The sequence below is a fragment of the Myxocyprinus asiaticus genome, chromosome 43 (assembly GCF_019703515.2).
Source record: "Myxocyprinus asiaticus isolate MX2 ecotype Aquarium Trade chromosome 43, UBuf_Myxa_2, whole genome shotgun sequence".
Taxonomy (NCBI): Eukaryota; Metazoa; Chordata; class Actinopteri; order Cypriniformes; family Catostomidae; genus Myxocyprinus; species Myxocyprinus asiaticus.
In genome coordinates, this window is record NC_059386.1 from 32805192 (window position 1) to 32824950 (window position 19759).

The 19759-nt window shown below is 37.8% G+C and overlaps 1 protein-coding gene across 1 annotated transcript in view; it reads left to right on the forward strand.

Moving 5' to 3' along the window:
- Nucleotides 1–19759, forward strand: part of LOC127433897 (zinc finger MIZ domain-containing protein 2-like) — a 72990-nt gene that overhangs the window by 50881 nt on the left and 2350 nt on the right. The window contains exons 6-18 of the mRNA XM_051686214.1: nt 2296–2517; nt 2667–2861; nt 6046–6141; nt 7234–7402; nt 11065–11206; nt 11533–11743; nt 13318–13423; nt 13566–13723; nt 13821–13888; nt 15410–15478; nt 15633–15877; nt 16055–16224; nt 19319–19531. Of these exons, the coding sequence (XP_051542174.1) occupies nt 2296–2517; nt 2667–2861; nt 6046–6141; nt 7234–7402; nt 11065–11206; nt 11533–11743; nt 13318–13423; nt 13566–13723; nt 13821–13888; nt 15410–15478; nt 15633–15877; nt 16055–16224; nt 19319–19531 (2064 nt within the window). The remainder of the gene's footprint in view (nt 1–2295; nt 2518–2666; nt 2862–6045; nt 6142–7233; nt 7403–11064; nt 11207–11532; nt 11744–13317; nt 13424–13565; nt 13724–13820; nt 13889–15409; nt 15479–15632; nt 15878–16054; nt 16225–19318; nt 19532–19759) is intronic.

Below are 19759 nucleotides of genomic sequence, written 5' to 3' on the forward strand. Positions count from 1 at the left end.
AAATAAGAAAATAGCTGCAAGCAGCAACTACTGGGCCAAGCACCAAAATGGCAAGCATTGCACCACACTAAGCACCACACAAAGAACACATAGACTGAATTTGTAATCCCAGGGCAGGATCGAACCTGTACCTTACCGTTCCGCATTTTTGCGCACTATCCAGTGCACCATACTGCCACAAGGTTGACAGCCACCAAAGAAACATACCAAGTTAAGAGTCAGCACAGCCAAGCACAGCGTTCATTCCAGTCATCTTTGTATTGGTGTAACTTTTCAGCAAAAATGAAAATCAAAATTCTGTTTTGTCATTTCTGTGCGGCTTGGGCAGAAGATCATCTGATTTATTTATTTTTTTACCGAAGGAGTAGCAATGTAATTCTAATGAAAGTGATGCACTAAAATCACCATGAGGAGAGTTATCAGAAGTAAGAATTTTGTTTCTTGACCAAACAGTTGAAAAGCAAAGTAAATGTTTTAGTTTTGGTGGTGCTATAGAGTTTAACCTAGAGACCCCAAACCAGGCATAGAGGCTATTCATAACAACCCCTATCAGTGTGCCAGATATGATCATTTTGCTATGTAAGCTTCATAGTGCTGCCTTTTACTCCCATTGGGGAGAAAAAGGAAGAAGAACAATAAGAATACCTGCAAGCAGAAATTATCAGGGGTAGGCTCTGAAACTATTCAGTAAGCACAATACAAAGAACTCCAGTACAATAGAAATTCAGCTGTAAGACCTGCCTTGGTGGGGATCGAACTCAAAACCTTTTGAACTGTAGTCCGGAATTTAACACACTGCATTACGCAGTTGACATGGTCCAAGAATGGCAAAGAGACATGCCAAGGTTAGAGTCGGGACACAAAAGTGTTGGTTATCTTTCGAACTATAGGTGATGCTATCTAAAGATTGCTGGGGTACCCTCAGGACACGAGTAGAGGATGTAAACCAGTTCTCTTTTAAATCCGACAAAGCGTTCAAAAGATACATCACTTTTTCATAAAATTCTAAATAACGGAGGCAGTATAGTTGAAAACCTCATGATTTTAGGACATACGGTTCAAATTTACGGGCAAAATAGCCATTTTCACAAAACATTGCATGTACCCTTAGCCATGGTCTTAACAAAGCATAACAAGATTCGTTTCGATACAAAGCATTGCCAGAATATAGCCTCACTTTTTGTTTCATGTCAACCTCGTTAACTTTGTGTAGACATAACTTTTCAACAAAGTCAGAAAATTATAAATTGTTTCTGTGCGGCTCAGTCTGGAGATTATTTTTGTGCAAATCAGGCAAAGTTTGTTGGAGCAGTAGTGAAAAAACGGTAAAGGTCACAATCCAAGATGGCGTCCACTGTAATTGGCAGAGTTTTAATACAATCTTCATGAAGAGAGTAATGAGACAAAAATAATTTAGTTTCTAGGCCAAGTGGTTCAAAAAATACGCGCAAAAGAAAAGTGAATTTTTGAACTGGTGGCGGCACTATAGATTATTTACTTGAGACCCCAAATTTTCATACCTATTCATACCAACCCCTATCAGTGTGTCAGATTTCAGCATTTTCCTATGAACTGTTCATACGGCTGCCATAGACACCCATTGGGGGGAAAGAAGAGAATAAGAAAACAAACAAATACAATAGGTGCTATAGCACCTTAGGCAGAATGAAAGTCTCTGTGTCACAATTCACTTAGGCTGTCATTCTGCATAACATCTACTGTTGTGTTCCACAGAAGTGATACAGGTTTGGAACAACTTCAGGGTGAGTAAATGATGACAGATTTATTTGTATTTATTTATTTATTTATTTATTTTTTGTGAACCATCACTTTAAATCTTTAATTTCTATATCTGTTAATCTGAGGCTTGGGCTCTATTTTTATTGTAAATTCTTTGCTCTCAATCTCAACAATTATTATATAGAGGAACACTTATTAACCTCTCCTCCTTTGCGCTCAATTCACCCCCTGCTGGTCCAATGCAGAAGAACAATCCCTCATTCCAAAAACATGGCTTTAATTATTGCAACAACAAAAAAAAGTTTTTTCTTCCTACATTTTCCAGCACTTCTCTGTCTCAGAAAGTGGATTTCACATTCCACCTGTCTGTCCAGCTTTATACGGCAGACTTCACGGGCGAGACGGGACTTGATTGTTTACTGTGGTGACCTAGTTGCGTTTCCCTTTCGTGCCCGGAGCTTGTCAGCCGTAACTCACGGCAGCAGGCTTGTCTCCAGCCATTGTTACACGACGCTGGTTCTGATGGGTGTGGATCTGTGTTATTTTGCTCTGCAGATGGGTGGCGCTTCCTCTTACAACACCCAGTTCCTGTCGCACTCCGGGCCCCGCGGCCCTCCCGGCATGGCCCCGTCTGGAATGGTTGGCTCCAGACCCCCTTCCATGGGACCCATGTACGCACAGCAGGGCCAGAGATTGCCCCAGCATCCCATCTACCAGGGAGGCCAACAGGGTCCTCTGCGACACCAGCAGGGACTGAAACGCCCCTACAACTCTGACGTGAGTTGTGACTTACTCTTGATCCAAACTGGTATTTCATGTAGGGTGCAGCTATACTTTGCATCTTTACAACATGATCAAAACTCATTTAGATGTGTCAGCATGGTGTTTTGTCCTGGAATGACTGTTTTTTTCTTTGTTGCATACAGGGATTTCCGGGGCAGCAGTACGGTCCCGGAATGGGAGCTGGGGGCCCATACCCAGGCCAGCCTATGCAGTACCATGGCCCTGGTCCACAGCGGTCTGCCCCTTCCCCATCTTACCCAACCCATCGAATGCCCCTCCAGCAACCCAGTATGGGCCAGTATCCTGCAGGACCAGGAAACCCCGGTCAATACTACAAGGTAAGATTATTCATTTTCAGTGAAGCCAAATTAATATGTTTTAATAGAATAGTAGATCCAAAAATTAAACCTCTGTCATCATTTGCTCACTCTGATGTCTTTCCAAATCCATATGAAACCCATAGGACATGTTTTGAAAAATATTCACACTGCTGTTGGCCATACAATGAAAGCATCCACTGACCAGCCAAAAAAGCACCATAACTAGTCCATATGACTCATACTTTATACACCTTCTTCTGAAGCCATACCATAGTTTTGTGTGAGGTACAAACCACGATTTTAAGGTACAGACCAGACAGTCCATGGTCCGCTTTCATTGTATGAAAAACAGCTGCTTTACAAAACTTCCATTGTGTTCCATGGAAGAAAACAAATCTATATTTTTGGGTCAACTATTACTTTAATCACTTAGTAAGTTAGGTACTTTCTGAAACTCATATTCTTCTGTTAGAAAGTTGGAAACCTTTTTCTTACAAATTGCAACACATCACATGCTGCGAGCAGTATCATGTTTCCCAAAGAACTGGTTCTTTCATCAGTATTAGTGACAAACAAGATGCGCTTTTAAAAAAAAACTCTGGTTTGTGATACAAACACTGCAGTGAACTTTAAAGAGGTAACTAGATGTGAAAAGATTTTTGGAGGTACAAGTGAAAGACGAGCCCACCCCGGCACTTTAAGTTCATGCTGGGTTTGGAATTACAGCATTAGATTATCACTTTAGTCATATCACTGCAATATGCACTCAACGAGTGCACCGATATTTCGTGTTCATTGGTTGTAACTGGGGCTGAGAAACGTAACATGTTTTTTAAAATAAAATTAACGCAACTAATTTGCAGTATTTTTTATTTTTTTTATTTTTATTTTTTTTTATGCTTCTGAAATTTTGTAATGTTTTTCCCTTCTTCCTGTTGCTAAAATTGCCATATCTAAATTTCCAGGACAATTTTCAAGACTTGACTGCATGTCCTAGCACAGAAACTGATTGTGTGGAGATGTGCATGCTTATTCATTATGCATGACCCATGTCCCAGGCATAATAAACACAGGAGCAGATTTACTGTATGGCAGGGCTGTTTCTGATCATATGAGGTCCCCAAGTGAAATGCTATACCGCTTGTAGCTAAAAAATGACCCTGCTGAATGGAGAATGGAGACTTTATCCGCAAGCGGTGAGCCAGGTGTGGGAGAGATACGGACAAGCTGCCGTATCTCTTCGCATCACCCGAAAATGCTTAACTCAATTAGTTTGACTGGTTTCAAAAGCGAAAATGCATGAGAGACAGAGAAAATAATAGTTTTGAGATTTTAAACTTCAGCAAATTAAACTTCAGCATTCAGTTTGGTTTATATCTATATGAATAGTGTCTAATAATGCATTGGCAATGTACACTTAAGTTTATCTTGCCAATAAAGCTTGATATAAATTGAATTGATCCTATTATTAAAAAGTCCACTGTAAAACAAAAGATTTTGCCCAACATTTAATTACAGCATGTCCACTGATTTTATGGCATGTATTCATATACTTGTATCAACGATTTATACCTGTAAAAATGTGTCTAATTAACTCCACAAAAAACTGAACATTTTAACGTATTTAAATAATTACAATAAATGATGACTAACCAATGTCTTGCAAGTTCTTTCAGACAATGTATAAAGTAAATATTTATGATTATATTTTAAGATGTGTTTTAATGCACAATGAACAGTACCATAATTAATCGCGATTATTCACAGAAGAATGTGTGATTAATTAGTTAACAAATTTTTATCGTTTACAGCCCTAGTTGTATCATTTAGCCGCTGTTCTAAAACCTAGTGAACTCCCTACGTAGGCAGCAATTTAACCCCCTGAGACCCCTGCATTTTCCATTCCCCTTTTGAATTTGTAACTTGTAGCCCCTAAGAAACAAGCGGGAAGACATTTTTTTTTTTTAAGACCAAATAGTTTTCCTAAAAATGTATGTCCACATATGTAGATAGTGAGACTAAGTTGTGTTAATAAATTAAAATAATACCAAGCTATAGAAAGTCCATTTTTATTTTATTTTTTTATCAAATTGTTTGTTTCCAGGAGTGTTGGTTATTTATATATTTGAGAAGTTACAGCAGAAATTAGTATAATTAATTCTGATTCAAAGTAATGGCCAGCATCATCCAATCACTGCCAACCATGTTAAAATAAAATTATACATTATTAAATTCTGAATCTATTACCATAGTCCCGTTTACTGATTATCATTGTCCCATGGCTGCCAAACATGTTGAGTGGTCCAAACATCATCTGCAGCCTGAAAATGAACTTTTGGTTAGATTTTAGGAGTGAATGCACTTATCCGCACAGAGAGCTTTAAGATGCTCCCTTGCTCCCTATTTAGTGAATCACTTAACCTCCAGCGTGCTATCTGTCTGCACTGGTCTCAGAACAGTTTGAAATGCACCTTATTTTCATCCTAACTCCATAGAAAGTCTCTGAAAGCAACATTTTCCAGTTTTTGGATGCATCCATTAATTCTCAATGTAATAATGCACAGTGAATGTTATTTTAACTGAAATACAGTCCACAAATGTGCTCATTGTGTTTAACAGCGTGCCGTTTAGTGATAAATTGCTCACGTTTTAAAAATATCATATCAGATGAAACTAGAGATTCTAATCTTTTGACTCAAACAAGTTTCAATGTAAAACTTAATTAGGTTTCTTAACAGATGTAGTTTTGTTGGTGTTTCAACCAAAGACAAACTCCTCTGCGATCGCCGCCATGTTGTTTTATCACATGACGTGTCAAACGTTTAACCCTTTACTGACAGCATGGAGTCTCCTGAACTGAGATCAGTCAGTTTCAATTAAATTATGCATTGCATATAGCCAAGCCAAAATACAATGTCCATGCATGTTGCAGGAGGTTAAGGCATCATAGGTGCACTTCGGAGTTTCACTGTGCATCATATAAATACCATTTATCATGCAAAAAGCACAGAGTTGCTGCTACCTATGAGGCTCTGCCATGGTTAGGATGCTTCCTTGGAAGGCAGCTGACTATGTAGGCAGTACACAAGGTTTTGTAACAGAGCCTTAGTCACTATCCAGCTCTATAATTACACTTAATAGAGTTGGGGTCAACTCTTTTTGTTTTAAGCCCGATGCTGAAATTGTTTTGTTTGTTTACCAGGACCAGTTTAACGGACAGGGCAACAGCCACAACAGCCTGTCCTCTGGAGTGACTGGAGCTGGATACAACACCTTTAACCAGGCCTCTGTCAACGGGGTTAGTTTCCTTTCTCACACACTGCTCATTAAATTATTTAAAAATATATATTTAAAATGCAGTTCATACAAAAGATCACTTGAATACACCTACAATTAACTTTTTATAGCGTTCAGGTCAAATGGAGTAAACATCTAAGAAAACTTAATTCATGCCAAGGAGATATTTTTTCGATGAAACATTTTAAACGATTAAAGCGTGTACACTCGCATGAATTCAAAGTGCAAGGAAAGTGTTTTACTATTTTTTTATTGATGGATACACTACTTGATATTTTACAAGTCATTAAATAAAATTTTTGGTAGAAAATAGTATAATAGATTTTTAGAAGTCAGTGAAACCAGGGGTCTGGGTAGCTCAGCAAGTGAAGACGCTGACTACCATACCTGGAGTCGTGAGTTCGAATCCAGGGCGTGTTGAGTGACTACAGCCAGGTCTCCTAAGCAACCAAATTGGCCCGGTTGCTAGGGAGGGTAGAGTCACATGAGGTAAGCTCCTCGTGGTCGCAATAATGTGGTTCTCGCTCTCGGTGAGTTGTGCGTGGATGCCGCGGAGAACAGCGTGAAGCCTCCACACGTGCAACGTCTCTGCGGTAACGCGCTCAACAAGCCACATAATAAGATGCGCGGATTGACGGTCTCAGACTTGGAGGCAACTGAGATTCGTCCACCACCACCCGGATTGAGGCGAGTCACTACACCACCACGAGGACTTAAGAGCGCATTGGGAATTGGGCATTCCAAATTGGGGAGAAAAGGGGAGAAATATAAAAAAATATTTTAAGAAAATCAATGAAACCAACATTTGTACAAAGATTACATTCGTAAGACCTTGCCACATGTCTTCTAAACCTTTTTGTCATCTCGGACATCCTTATGTCATTGACCCGTGTGCTGAAACGTGAGTCTGTGTTTTGAAACGAGCTGCTTGTTAATATTCCACCGTTTCATGAGTGCCGTGATCGGACTTCGGCAGTCAGGGTCCAAACTCCACAGAGCTGAATCTGTTTTGCAGAACTTCAGTTATGAAAACTTGGTTGTAAAGATAATCTCGGTGCAGATAGTAATGCCTGCATGCATCTGTCTTTCACAGCCTGGGCGTGCGATGCCAGGATATCCCAGCTCTCCTCTCCCAGGAAACCCCACTCCTCCTATGACCCCTGGCAGTTCAATGCCTCCATATATGTCCCCCGGCCAAGACGTCAAATCGCCCTTCCTCCATGACGTCAAGCCCAACATCAACTCTCTGCAGCCCCCTACAGGTAAAATGTGGTACTGCATCTAAGCCAACACCCCTACTCTACAATCTGGGGATCTTTGTGTGTAATTCTGTGTGATATAAATGTTAGTAAAATATATATTGCTCACACTAAGGATGCACCAATACAAAAATTCTAGCTGATATTAGAATAGTTATTTTAATATTATGGCGTGCAGTGTTAATCTTATTAAGGAAATCACTGACGAAAACATCCATTGACGAAGGGTTTTTGGATTTAGTCAACAATAACGAATAAAAAAACTAAAAATATGCAACATGACGATAATTAAACGATTTTGTTAAAGCATACTGTTGACGAAAATATGACGAGATAAAAATGATACAGCAAGATACATAATTAACAACTGTTTATAGAAAGAGTTTAGATGTGGATTCGTCTAATAGTTAATACAGTTTGTTGGGGATTTCCCTGCTTGAGCTGCTTGTGTTAACTGCACTGAACACTGGCAAAGTGAACTGTTTTAAAACGGGATAATTACCTCACTCAAATACACCCTGGAGATGAGATTAATCACTATATCCACAACATATATGTAATATTACAACTTATGTCTACGCATAATATGTAAGTCATAATATGCCTAAATTGCATTGCGTAACTTGCATTGTGAATACGCTGTTTCTGTAAAAAACACGCTACATGCAATGCAATTTCCTAAACTGGCTAAACATGGAAATTTAAAAACAGTCTCTAAAGCATGAAGAATTCAGAATACAGTAGGCTAACTTCTAAAGACTAGTTAATACTTCAGTATATTTATTATATGCTGTTATTTCTCAGGATCTGGAAAGTTATACAGTATTTTGAAGTATCTTTCATATGTTTCATACATGTTTTCAATTAAGAAAATGTTTATACTTTTCTTCTAAATGTTTGAAAATTTTTTAAAGTTTGGTCTGTTTGGCTATGTTCACACAGGCAGGAAAAAATCAGATTTTTTTGGCCAATCTGACTCAAATTCGTTTAGGTTCAGATTTTTACAAGCCCGATCCAAACCACGTTCGTAGGTGGTTTGGAATCCGATTAAAATCAGATCTTTCTTAATGCATCTCAGTCTGAACGGTCAGCTCAGATTTCACGTTTTTTTCCATCATTCGTTGTGCGTGATTTTTATTTTTTTTTGGTCAGGTTTTGCGATGAGAAGACATGTACTGCATTCCATACAGCATAAACGATGCCTTCACAGGACGTTTTGAAGAGAAAACAATAATGATGGCCACGCTGTAATATCGTCACAAGAGAATTTTCAATAAAAATGACTTAAAAAGTGAGTTCAGAATGACCATTTTATTAAACCTTTCAGTCCTCTGACAGTGGAAGGTGAAGTATGAGAATCTCTTCTGTTTGGAACACACCCATATGTCATATATACTGTATGTTACAGGGCAGCAGAGCAGTGCAAACCTCTTTTAATTACAGATATTGGCTTTACTCACCCAAAGAGGTGCGCTGAGGTGTGGTAACTCACACCGGCTGCCAGCCACCACAACACAATGAGGTTGAATGTCTCACGCAAATTCAGGATGCTTGAGCATTTCGAGCGCTTTAATACAAGCCTGGAGTCCTCTTAAAAAGTCTCGCTGACCGACCCTTTTATGCTTCAATGTGCGACACAAAGCCTTCAATACGGGACGTTTCGCTACCAGCTAAAATAATAAGCGCGTCCACGTCTGGCAAAAACAGGACAGTTGTAAACCCTAGCAGCAATAAACATTGCATATGCCACCTCTCCTCTTTTTAAGCCATTTTCTGTGAAGAATGTGTTAATATTTGGATGCCCTCATGAAAAACATCCATTGATAAACACTCACGCATGGTGAACATTCGCAAGTTTGCATCGTTACTATGACAACTAATGTAGACGTGCTAGCAAAAGCAAAAAATCTGATCTGTCCACATATAACCTGCAGTTTGAACAGTCAGTCTAAAGAATCAGATTTGAAAAACAAATCAGATTTTTCCTGCATTGTGAACAAAGCCTTACAGTTTGACACACGCTTTTATCATTTTGCACATTATCATCAACTATAAGATATTATTTTCATTGACTAAAATTGTATGAAATGAATGAATGTGACATGATGAAATGACTATTTTTAAAGGACATTTTCATCAAAAGACTAAAACTATGACGAAATAATTTTAAACAAAAAAACACAGATGGCAATTAAGTAGGGTTGGGTACTGATACAGATTTCCTGATTCGATTCCTATTCTCAAGCTCTCGATTCGATATCGATATCATTATATTTTAGTTATAATGTCCCTTTTGCTTGCATATTAAAGAAATTCTCTCCTGGCTTATGTGGTTAATTATACAGGGGACCTTCTAACGAGGTACATTATGGGAATATTAATTTTACAAATTAGATTTGATTAGTTTTTCATCATTTTGGTCACATTTTAGCTTTTTATAAATTAACAAATCTATGTATTCAATCAATAAATATGATAATATATTGCATATATTATATTTTGTTACATGTTTATTGTTTACATGTGTAATTTGTACTATTTACAGGTATTTACATCGATTTGTTGAACACGTGCTAAAAACCAGTACTGTCTCTTTAAGAAAACCGGCTGTTCCGCGAACAGTGTCTGTAAATGAGCGCATGTTAACGAGAGATGACTCGAATGGCTTTATCTCATCTGTGCTATGCATGATTAGAATTAAAAAAAAATTTTTTTTTTTTAATCAACAACTGACAGTAAAGAACAGAAATTATATTAAGAGACATTTTTATTCAATGGCAAATGGGTCTCGTGGATTTCGTCTTTGGACACACATTACACGGAACAACTTTTACTCTCAACACACCGTAAAAGGATCTCGCTGCTGAATACTTCATCACTATACAACGCAATTACTGGTGAGTGAAATCTAAACATTTACCAGCCAGTTACCAAATATATCAATTTTAGTCGCATAGCACGTAATTTAGTTGCAAATGCGAGTGATTTCCTCACATTGTATTAGAGGTTTGCGCATAGAGTAAAAGATCGATCTTGGGATTTATGAATCGATATTGAGATCGTTCAAATGATGATCGCTATGCATCGGAAAATCTTTATTTTATATTTTTAACATTTGTAAAAGTCATGGACATTTCTGGAGTAACTTTTGTTGTTGTTGTCGTGCTCAGCTCTCAGAACGTTCATTGGTTAGAATTGCTCTTAGTGAGTGCAATCTCTATAAAATGATTTTTACAAAATCCTTATCTAATAAATCATGTTCAACCAGAAACTACTGTGCGGGGACCCTGACTATTGCAAAGACAAATAACTGTTTAGTACTGATACAACATGACATAAAAAGAGTTTACTGTTTAAGTTAGAAAAATAAGACTTTCAATATCAGACAATTCAGACAGATACTGATAGTTTAGATTAATGCTAACATTGACAGATCTGTATGTTTACTAATAAATCATACAGCCTTAGTTGTCACTTTTCAATGCTTAATAAACAGCTGCAGAGTTACACCACTAATTCAGTTTCATCACACCAATCTCTATTTGCATGCTTAATTTTTCATGCCTCTCTTCAAGTTTGCATATTTCTTTCATTGATGAGAGAATTACAGCTGTAAACTGACGTTGGGCACCTCAGTAACTGAAGTTCTTCTCTTCTGTCCGTAGGGAACCCCAGTGATGACCTGCGCCTGACGTTCCCAGTAAGGGACGGTGTGGTGTTAGAACCCTTCAGACTGGAGCACAACCTGGCCGTCAGCAACCACGTCTTCCAGCTGCGAGACTCCGTCTATAAGACCCTCATGATGAGGTCAGCATCTATACTTAACATACAGCTCAGGAATTCTGTGCGTTTGTTAATATTTAACAGTAGAAATGTTGTGTTAAATGTTTAAACATTTAACGTTTTATTGGATGGGTTTATAAACACGTGTTTAAGCATTTTCCTTAAAGGGATTTTCCTCCAAAAATAAAAATTCATAAAATGTCATACCGGTTTTGGAACAACCGTGGGAAGAAGAGTGAGTAAATGATGGCAGAATTGATATTTTTGGGTGAACTGTCCCTTTAAGTGCTCATATGGTGCTCACTGCTGTAATAGCTGACATGTTAACGTGTCGTATGTGTGTTTATCAGGCCAGACCTGGAGCTGCAGTTTAAGTGCTATCACCATGAAGACCGGCAGATGAACACCAACTGGCCGGCGTCGGTGCAGGTGAGCGTCAACGCCACGCCTCTCACCATCGAGCGCGGGGATAACAAGACGTCCCACAAACCCCTGTACCTAAAGCAAGTGTGCCAGCCGGGACGCAACACCATCCAGATCACAGTCACGGCCTGCTGCTGTGTAAGTGCAGAGAGAGATACTCCTAAAATGTTTGCATGCTATGAGGAATTGTACTTGCACTGACTTAACCATTACTATTTACCTTTGCACGGCGAAATTCTGCGGACGAAGAAGGGATAGGCAGATGTGAGCATGAATGAAACCAGAAAAAAACGAATTGCCAAGCAGCCTCTGTTTAATGCTGCACTTTATACTCTGGGAAAGTGAAGTAAAAAAGTAACTCGCCGCTAAAATGACATCCTTGTCCATTGTGAGTATTCTGTGTAGCTGTGTACAAAACACCGCCCACACAGAGGTCACTTTCAAACCAAGCAACTTCCTTTTGGTCAACGCTGCAAATTCGACTGTCAAAGTTCACCAAACTTGAACTCCACGCGAAATCCGCGAGGGGAAAGTATTTGCCACTGGAAGTTGATCGTGCGAAGATTTTTAGAAGAAAATTTCAGCTCTGTAGGTCCATACAATGCAAGTGAATGGTGACCAGACCTTTCAAGCTCCAAAAAGCACATAAAGGCAGCATAAAAGTAATCCATATGACTCCAGTGGTTGAATCCATGTCTTTAGAAGCGATATGATAGGTGTAGGTAAATTTTTTTTTAAAAATATTGATGTTTCTCACCCACACCTATCATATCACTTCAGAAGACATGGATTAAACAACTGGAGTCTTATGGGTTACTTTTATGTTGCCTTTATGTGCTTTTTAGAGCTTGAAACGTCTGGTCGCCATTCACTTGCATTGTATGGACCTACAGAGCTGAAATATTCTTTTAAAAATCTTTGTTTGTGTTCAGCAGAAGAAAGAAAGTCATACACATCTGGGATGGTATGAAAACATCTCATCGCTCTCATACTCGTGAATCGCAACACAAGGAAGTATCCTGAAACCAGTCCAGTGATGTGGTCTTTAGGAAGCTTAATGGTCAAATAAAAAGTGCATTGTGCTTTTCACAGTGAGTGTTTTTACATGCACACCAATACGCTGATAATAACCAAAAATAATTCAAAATGTCAGAGTGCAAGAAAGCCATGACATTTGAAATCCTCAGGTTATTCTCAGCTTTTGACTTCAAAACGTAAACAGTAATGTGCACAACACTTGTGCACATTTGATAAGCCAGTAAGAATGCCGCTAAAGGTTTTTCCATGCAACTCAAAATTGGGTACTCTGCAAAAATGTACATGTGCCGATCGTTTTTTGTTTTTTAAGGAAAGATTAAGGAAAAACATTTACATGATGGTGCATGTGAACATGCTCAGTGTTGCTTAATTTTATATCGCTAACAAAATAATTGTGAATATTCGTTATATCGGAAAACTCGAACCCTTAACACAGGATGTGTTTTTGCGTTAAAAACAGCTTGAAATGGAGAACAATGTCCCACTTTGATGCAATAAACACTCTAAACTTTAAGCTTTCTTAAGAAAATGTATAAATGTTATTTTTAAAATGCAGAAAAAATTCTTTACAATTTTTCCGAAAATTCTAACTATTTTGTTTTCTCTCTACTAATAAATAATGCTTAATATGGGTCAGAGTTTATATCCTTCTCTCTGTCTCTCTCTCTCTACAGTCTCATCTGTTCGTGCTGCAGCTGGTTCACAGACCGTCTGTGCGCTCTGTACTTCAGGGTCTCATGAAGAAGAGACTCCTGCCAGCAGAGCACTGTGTCACTAAGAGTGAGTAGGAATGCCATTTCTTTGGAAAGAACCAATACTCACTGTGTGCAAATTCCTTGTGTGTGTAATCATACTTAGCAATAAAGCTCATTCTCATTGGTTGAGTCATCTCCGTGACAACTCATCCCTTTCTTTTCCTCAGTTAAGAGGAACTTCAGTAGCGGTACCATCCCCGGAACTCCCGGTCTTAACGGCGAGGATGGCGTGGAGCAGACGGCCATCAAGGTGTCGCTCAAGTGTCCAATCACCTTCCGGCGCATTCAGCTGCCTGCCAGGGGCCACGACTGCAGACACATACAGGTTAGGAAGCTTGTTAACTTAAATTGGATTGAATATATCACAGTATACACCATGTTTCTCTGGTAAACCATCTCTTTTGCTGTCTGTTTTTGCGCAGTGCTTTGACTTGGAGTCCTACCTGCAGCTCAACTGTGAGAGAGGAACTTGGCGTTGTCCTGTGTGCAAGTAAGAACCTTAGTTCTAGTTGTCGACAGATATGGGGTTTTTTGAATGCTGATACTGGTATCTAGAGAAAAGGGTAGCATTTAAGGGTAGATATAATGGCGTTATAATAATGTGGATGTTTCTTCACCTTCTGAGATCTTTTAGCACTGTGGACATCTAGAAAGAAAAGTCTTGTTAAAATATTTTTAACACTCTCAATATTTTTTTTTTATGTGTCTACTAACAACTGTATGTACATGCATCATAGGTTATTTTTTCTGAAAGTCATAAACATTTCCAGCACATCTCTAATTCTGTATCGAGTTTAAAAGAATTCTGTGGTGGAAATGCTGATGGAAATGACATTTTTAACGTTTTTTAACTCCTTTGTCTTGCTATGGCTAATTTTATAGCTAACATTTTATGTGTCCTTAATACAATTAAATCATAGTTTCACACTTTTTGAATAATTTGGCAAAATTACAGCTTTATTAGACATGACGTCCAAAAAAAATATTCTGTTCACAAGTGAGATTTACATAGATTTTTCTTTGTTTTCTTTAAACATCACTTGTCTTATATTTCATCTCAAGCACGTCCTTCTTTGACACTTTTGTCTATTTGGTGAACAAGTACACTAAATTTAAAAAAAATACAAAACACAAAATAATTATTGGGGGAAACATTTTTGGTGTGGTGGAAATGACTGGATTCCTTTCCATTATTATCTATCTGTGGAACAGTCGTAATTTTTGAAAGATTTCTAGAAATCGTTTTCACACAATACATTTTTTTTTACATGTTTTTTTTTTTTTTTTTCACTATTTGTTTAGATTTAATATAGTTTAAAAAATTTAATAATTTGTATTTTTATAATGGATTTTCATAGTTTAATATTGAAAGTCTAGGTCGGGGACAGAGCCAAAACAGTAAAATCTATACATAAAAGGCAATTGAAAAGTACCTAAACTAATAATGACGGTCTGGTAAAAAGTTTCCAAGTCAGTTTTAATGAGACCCTCAAATATCAAAAAGAAAAAAAGTTTAAATCTGTTCAATTAAAAAAAATAAAAATAATAAAAAACAAATCAACCCCTGTAACAGGAAATGGCCTGAAGTTGAAGTAACACCTATGTATTATATAATTTAATGATAGAAAATAAGATGTATGCAAAATTGCTGAATTCAAATGAACACTTTTACACAATATTTTGAATACAGAGAATGTGCACAATCCATTGATGAGGCTGTTGCTAAATTTTGGAGCTGACACTAGGCAGAAAGACGAGTTCTGTTAATCGGCCAATCAGGCACAGTTATATATGGTGATAGAGCGATTTATCTGCCGATATTTATTTGGTCATTTTTTATATTAATGGCAAGGGCGAATTAATCAGTCTATCAACACTTAGTTCCTCATTTCTATTTGATTTTACCTCCTTTTTGCTGTCTTGAAACTATGAAAATGTAAAAAATGTTCATGAGTGGTGTTTTCTATGTTAAAAGACAAATTTAATTGCTTTTGTCCATTGTTTTTTGCAGTAAGACGGCTCTTTTGGAGGGGCTAGAAGTGGACCAGTACATGTTGGGAATTCTTATTTACATCCAAAAGTAAGTTTCTTTTCAATAAATTGCCAAAATTGGCAAGAGCTGACAGAGAGTCCTAGTTCTGCTCTGCAATGTGGACCAGGCTTTATTCCAATAATGTCAAAACCATGTCCTGGGATGTTCCTCATGTTCTTTGCTCTGTCCATCTCTCACTTAGTTCAGACTACGAAGAGATCACCATTGATCCGGTATGCAGCTGGAAGCCAGTCCCGGTGAAACCAGACCTGCACATTAAAGAGGACCCAGACGGTCCTGCCCTGAAACGCTGTCGCACCCTGAGCCCTAGTCACATGATCTTGCCCAGCGTCATGGAGATGATTGCAGCCCTGGGACCGGCCTCCTCGCCCTATCAGTCTCTACCACAAGGTGGTAACAGTAACACACCTGATTATCCCAGCCAAGGTGGGTGCCACGTCACATTTTTAAGGCCTCATAATGACCACAGAAGCATTTTAATTTAAAGGATCATGAAACTTTTTCACTAATGCTTCATTGTAAGATGCTCTATTTTGTAGTCATAATAAATGACAGGTTGAAATGTGTTTTGAACTTCATTGATGTTGTTGTTCCATGTCTCAGGTGGCTCAGGATACTCTAACCAACCAGGCTTTTCGGACTTTCCTAATGCCCCCGGCACCCCAACCCTGGGGGAGTTTGCTTCTGGGCCGCCCCCTCTCTCTTACCAGTCAGACCTGCCTAGTGGACTCCTCACCCCGGAAAAACCTGTGGGACATCCGATGTCTGGACAGGTGGGTTTTCCCCGTCTTTACAGTTTTTTTTCTTTTTTTTTCTTTTGATAGATACTATCTATCTATTTATCTATCTGTCTGTCTGTTGTTCTATCTATTTATCATTCTTTCTATCATTCTGTCTGTCGTCATTCTATCTGTCTGTGTCTATCTATTGTTCTTTCTATCGTTCTATCTGTCTGTCTCTCTATCATTCTGTCTGTCTGTCTGTCTCTATCATTCTATCTGTCTGTCTGTCTGTCTCTCTATCATTCTATCTGTCTGTCTGTCTCTATCATTCTATCTATCTGTCTGTCTGTCTCTCTATCATTCTATCTGTCTATCTGTCTGTCTGTCTATCTCTATCATTCTATCTGTCTGTCTGTCTCTATCAGTCTATCTATCTGTCTGTCTGTCTCTCTATCATTCTGTCTGTCTGTCTGTCTCTCTATCATTCTATCTGTCTGTCTGTCTGTCTCTCTATCATTCTATCTGTCTGTCTGTCTCTATCATTCTATCTATCTATCTGTCTGTCTGTCTCTCTATCATTCTATCTGTCTGTCTGTCTCTCTATCATTCTGTCTGTCTGTCTGTCTCTATCATTCTATCTGTCTGTCTGTCTGTCTCTCTATCATTCTGTCTGTCTGTCTGTCTCTCTATCATTCTATCTGTCTGTCTGTCTGTCTCTCTATCATTCTATCTGTCTGTCTGTCTATCATTCTTTCTATCTCTCTGTCTGTCTCTATTATTCTATCTATCTGTCTGTCTGTCTCTCTATCATTCTATCTGTCTGTCTGTCTGTCTCTCTATCATTCTATCTGTCTGTCTGTCTCTATCATTCTATCTATCTGTCTGTCTGTCTCTCTATCATTCTATCTGTCTGTCTGTCTCTCTATCATTCTATCTGTCTGTCTGTCTCTATCATTCTATCTATCTGTCTGTCTGTCTCTATCATTCTATCTGTCTGTCTGTCTATCATTCTTTCTATCTGTCTGTCTGTCTCTCTATCATTCTATCTGTCTGTATGTCTATCTATTGTTTTCTATTGTTTATTTGTCTGTCTCAATCATTCTATCTATCTGTCTGTCTATCATTCTATCTGTCTGTATGTCTATCTATTGTTCTTTCTGTCGTTCTATTTGTCTCTATCATTCTATCTGTCTGTCTGTCTCTCTATCATTCTATCTGTCTGTCTGTCTCTCTATCATTCTATCTGTCTGTCTGTCTCTCTATCATTCTGTCTATCTTTCGTTCTATCATTCTGTCTATCTACAGTTCTATCATTTTATTGTTCTATCTATTTATCATTCTGTCTGTATGTCTATCTATTGTTTTCTATTGTTTATTTGTCTGTCTCAGTCATTCTATCTATCTGTTTGTCTGTCTCTCTTTCATTCTATTTATCTATTGTTCTATTGTTCTGTCTATCTACGGTTCTATCATTTTATTGTTCTATTTATCGTTCTGTATCTATCATTCTAACTATCTATCGTTCTGTCATTTTTTCTATATATTTTTCTATCTATTGTTCTTTCTATCTATATCTCTATTGTTCTATCGTTCTTTCTATCATTCTATCCCTCTATTGTTTTTTCGTTCTATCTGTCTATTGTTCTTTCTATTGTTCTATCTATCATTCTATCAATCTGTCGTTCTTTCTATCATTCTATCTATAGTTCTATCTGTCTCTGTCTGTCTGTCATTCTGTCTTTCGTTCTATCTGTCTGTCTGTCTATCGTTCTATCTATCTATCTGTCAGTCTGTCTGTCACTCTATCTATCTATATATCGTTCTGTCTATCCATCTATCTATCTATAAATCAATCTATCTATCACCACTGTATTTGTTCTATCTATCGTTCTGTCTATGGTTCTATCATTCTGTCTATCTGTGAAATTTGGAAAATAGCCAAATGTGAATTATTTTTTTTAAAAAGATGTTAATTTACATATCTGTCACAGCTGTTGCATAGTGGTTAGCACATACACGACACGCTGAACAATGACACTTATGAGACATCCCCTTAATGTCCTTTTTCTCTGTACTATTTCTGTTAATAAATGTGGCAAAATGCCTTTAAAAAGTACATCTAATTAATTATATATATATATATATTATATATACACACACACACACTACCGGTGAAAAGTTTTGGGTCACTTATTCTTGATTTATTGATTTATTTATTTATTTATTTTTCACATTTTAGAATAATAGTAAAGTCATCTAAACTATGGAATAACATAAATGGAACTATGGGAATTATGTTGTGACTAAACAAAATCCAAAATAAATCAAAACTGTGTTATATTTTAGCATCTTCAAAGTAGTCACCCTTTGTCTAGAATTTGCAGACATGTACTCTTGACATTTTCTCAAACAACTTCTTGAGGTATCACCCTGGGATGCTTTTTAAACAGTATTGAAGGAGTTCCCATCTATGTTGGGCACTTAGTTGCTGCTTTTCTTAATTATTCGGTCCAAGTCATCAATTTCAAAAAACTTTTTTTTTTTTTTTAAATACAATTTTAGTTTTGTAATGAAATCAGTTAATATGTTGGCACAATTATATTTTTGTCTACAAAACTAATTTGAAACATTTAAGAATACGCCTTCAGATCAAAAGATTTTTAAGATCATGAGAGACATTTCAGTCAAGTGACCCCAAATTTTTGAACAGCAGTGTGTATATATATATATATATATATATATATATATATATATATATATATATATATATATATATATATATATATATATATACACACACACACACACACACACACACACAGCTTATTTACGGGAAACTAACTATTTGAATTAGTGCTGTAGGTTGGCTGCAGTTGGATACCCAAAAGTGATTTTGTGGTATGTTGGATTCTGTCATCCCCATATGTCCGTTGCATGTCAGAGCTATTTAAAAGGCTCTGGAGGTGACAGCACGGCCCAGTGTCTCTGTCTGTCAGTCGCAGTTGCTGAATTTCCCACCACGTCTCCTCTACTCTAAAACCAAGCGCAACAGGAGTCACTCAAGCACTGCTCAATATATTCCAGTTTTACTGTTTCCTGACCATCTCTATTTTTCTGTGTCTATACTTTCTCTCCTCAAATAAAGATGCCCCACTCTAGTCGCATGGACCCTTCCCACAATCCCCTACAACCGCTGCAGCAACCACAGCATCAAGCTCTCCATGGTAACTCAAACATGGGTGGCCCTGGTGGACCCATGCACTCCCGCAACTCCGCCCAGAATCCCCGGCTGCACACAGACAGCTTTGGACTGGGCGGCCCCGGGGGGCCCGGAGACGTTCCAGAGCCTGCCCTTGATGTAAGTCACAATGAATAATCTGTTTCAGATCAAAACAATCAGAACATTTGGTCATGATGATATTGATAACACTTTGAATTAGACGTTTGGACAAATGCTCCTGCAGTATTTTGCTGTGTGTACACCCACTTTCAACGTATATGAAGTTTTTCTTCCTGGCCTACGATTTATTAACTGAGAGTTTCTTGTGATGTTAGAAGTGTCGCTCCCCATGCATCATCCTTAACC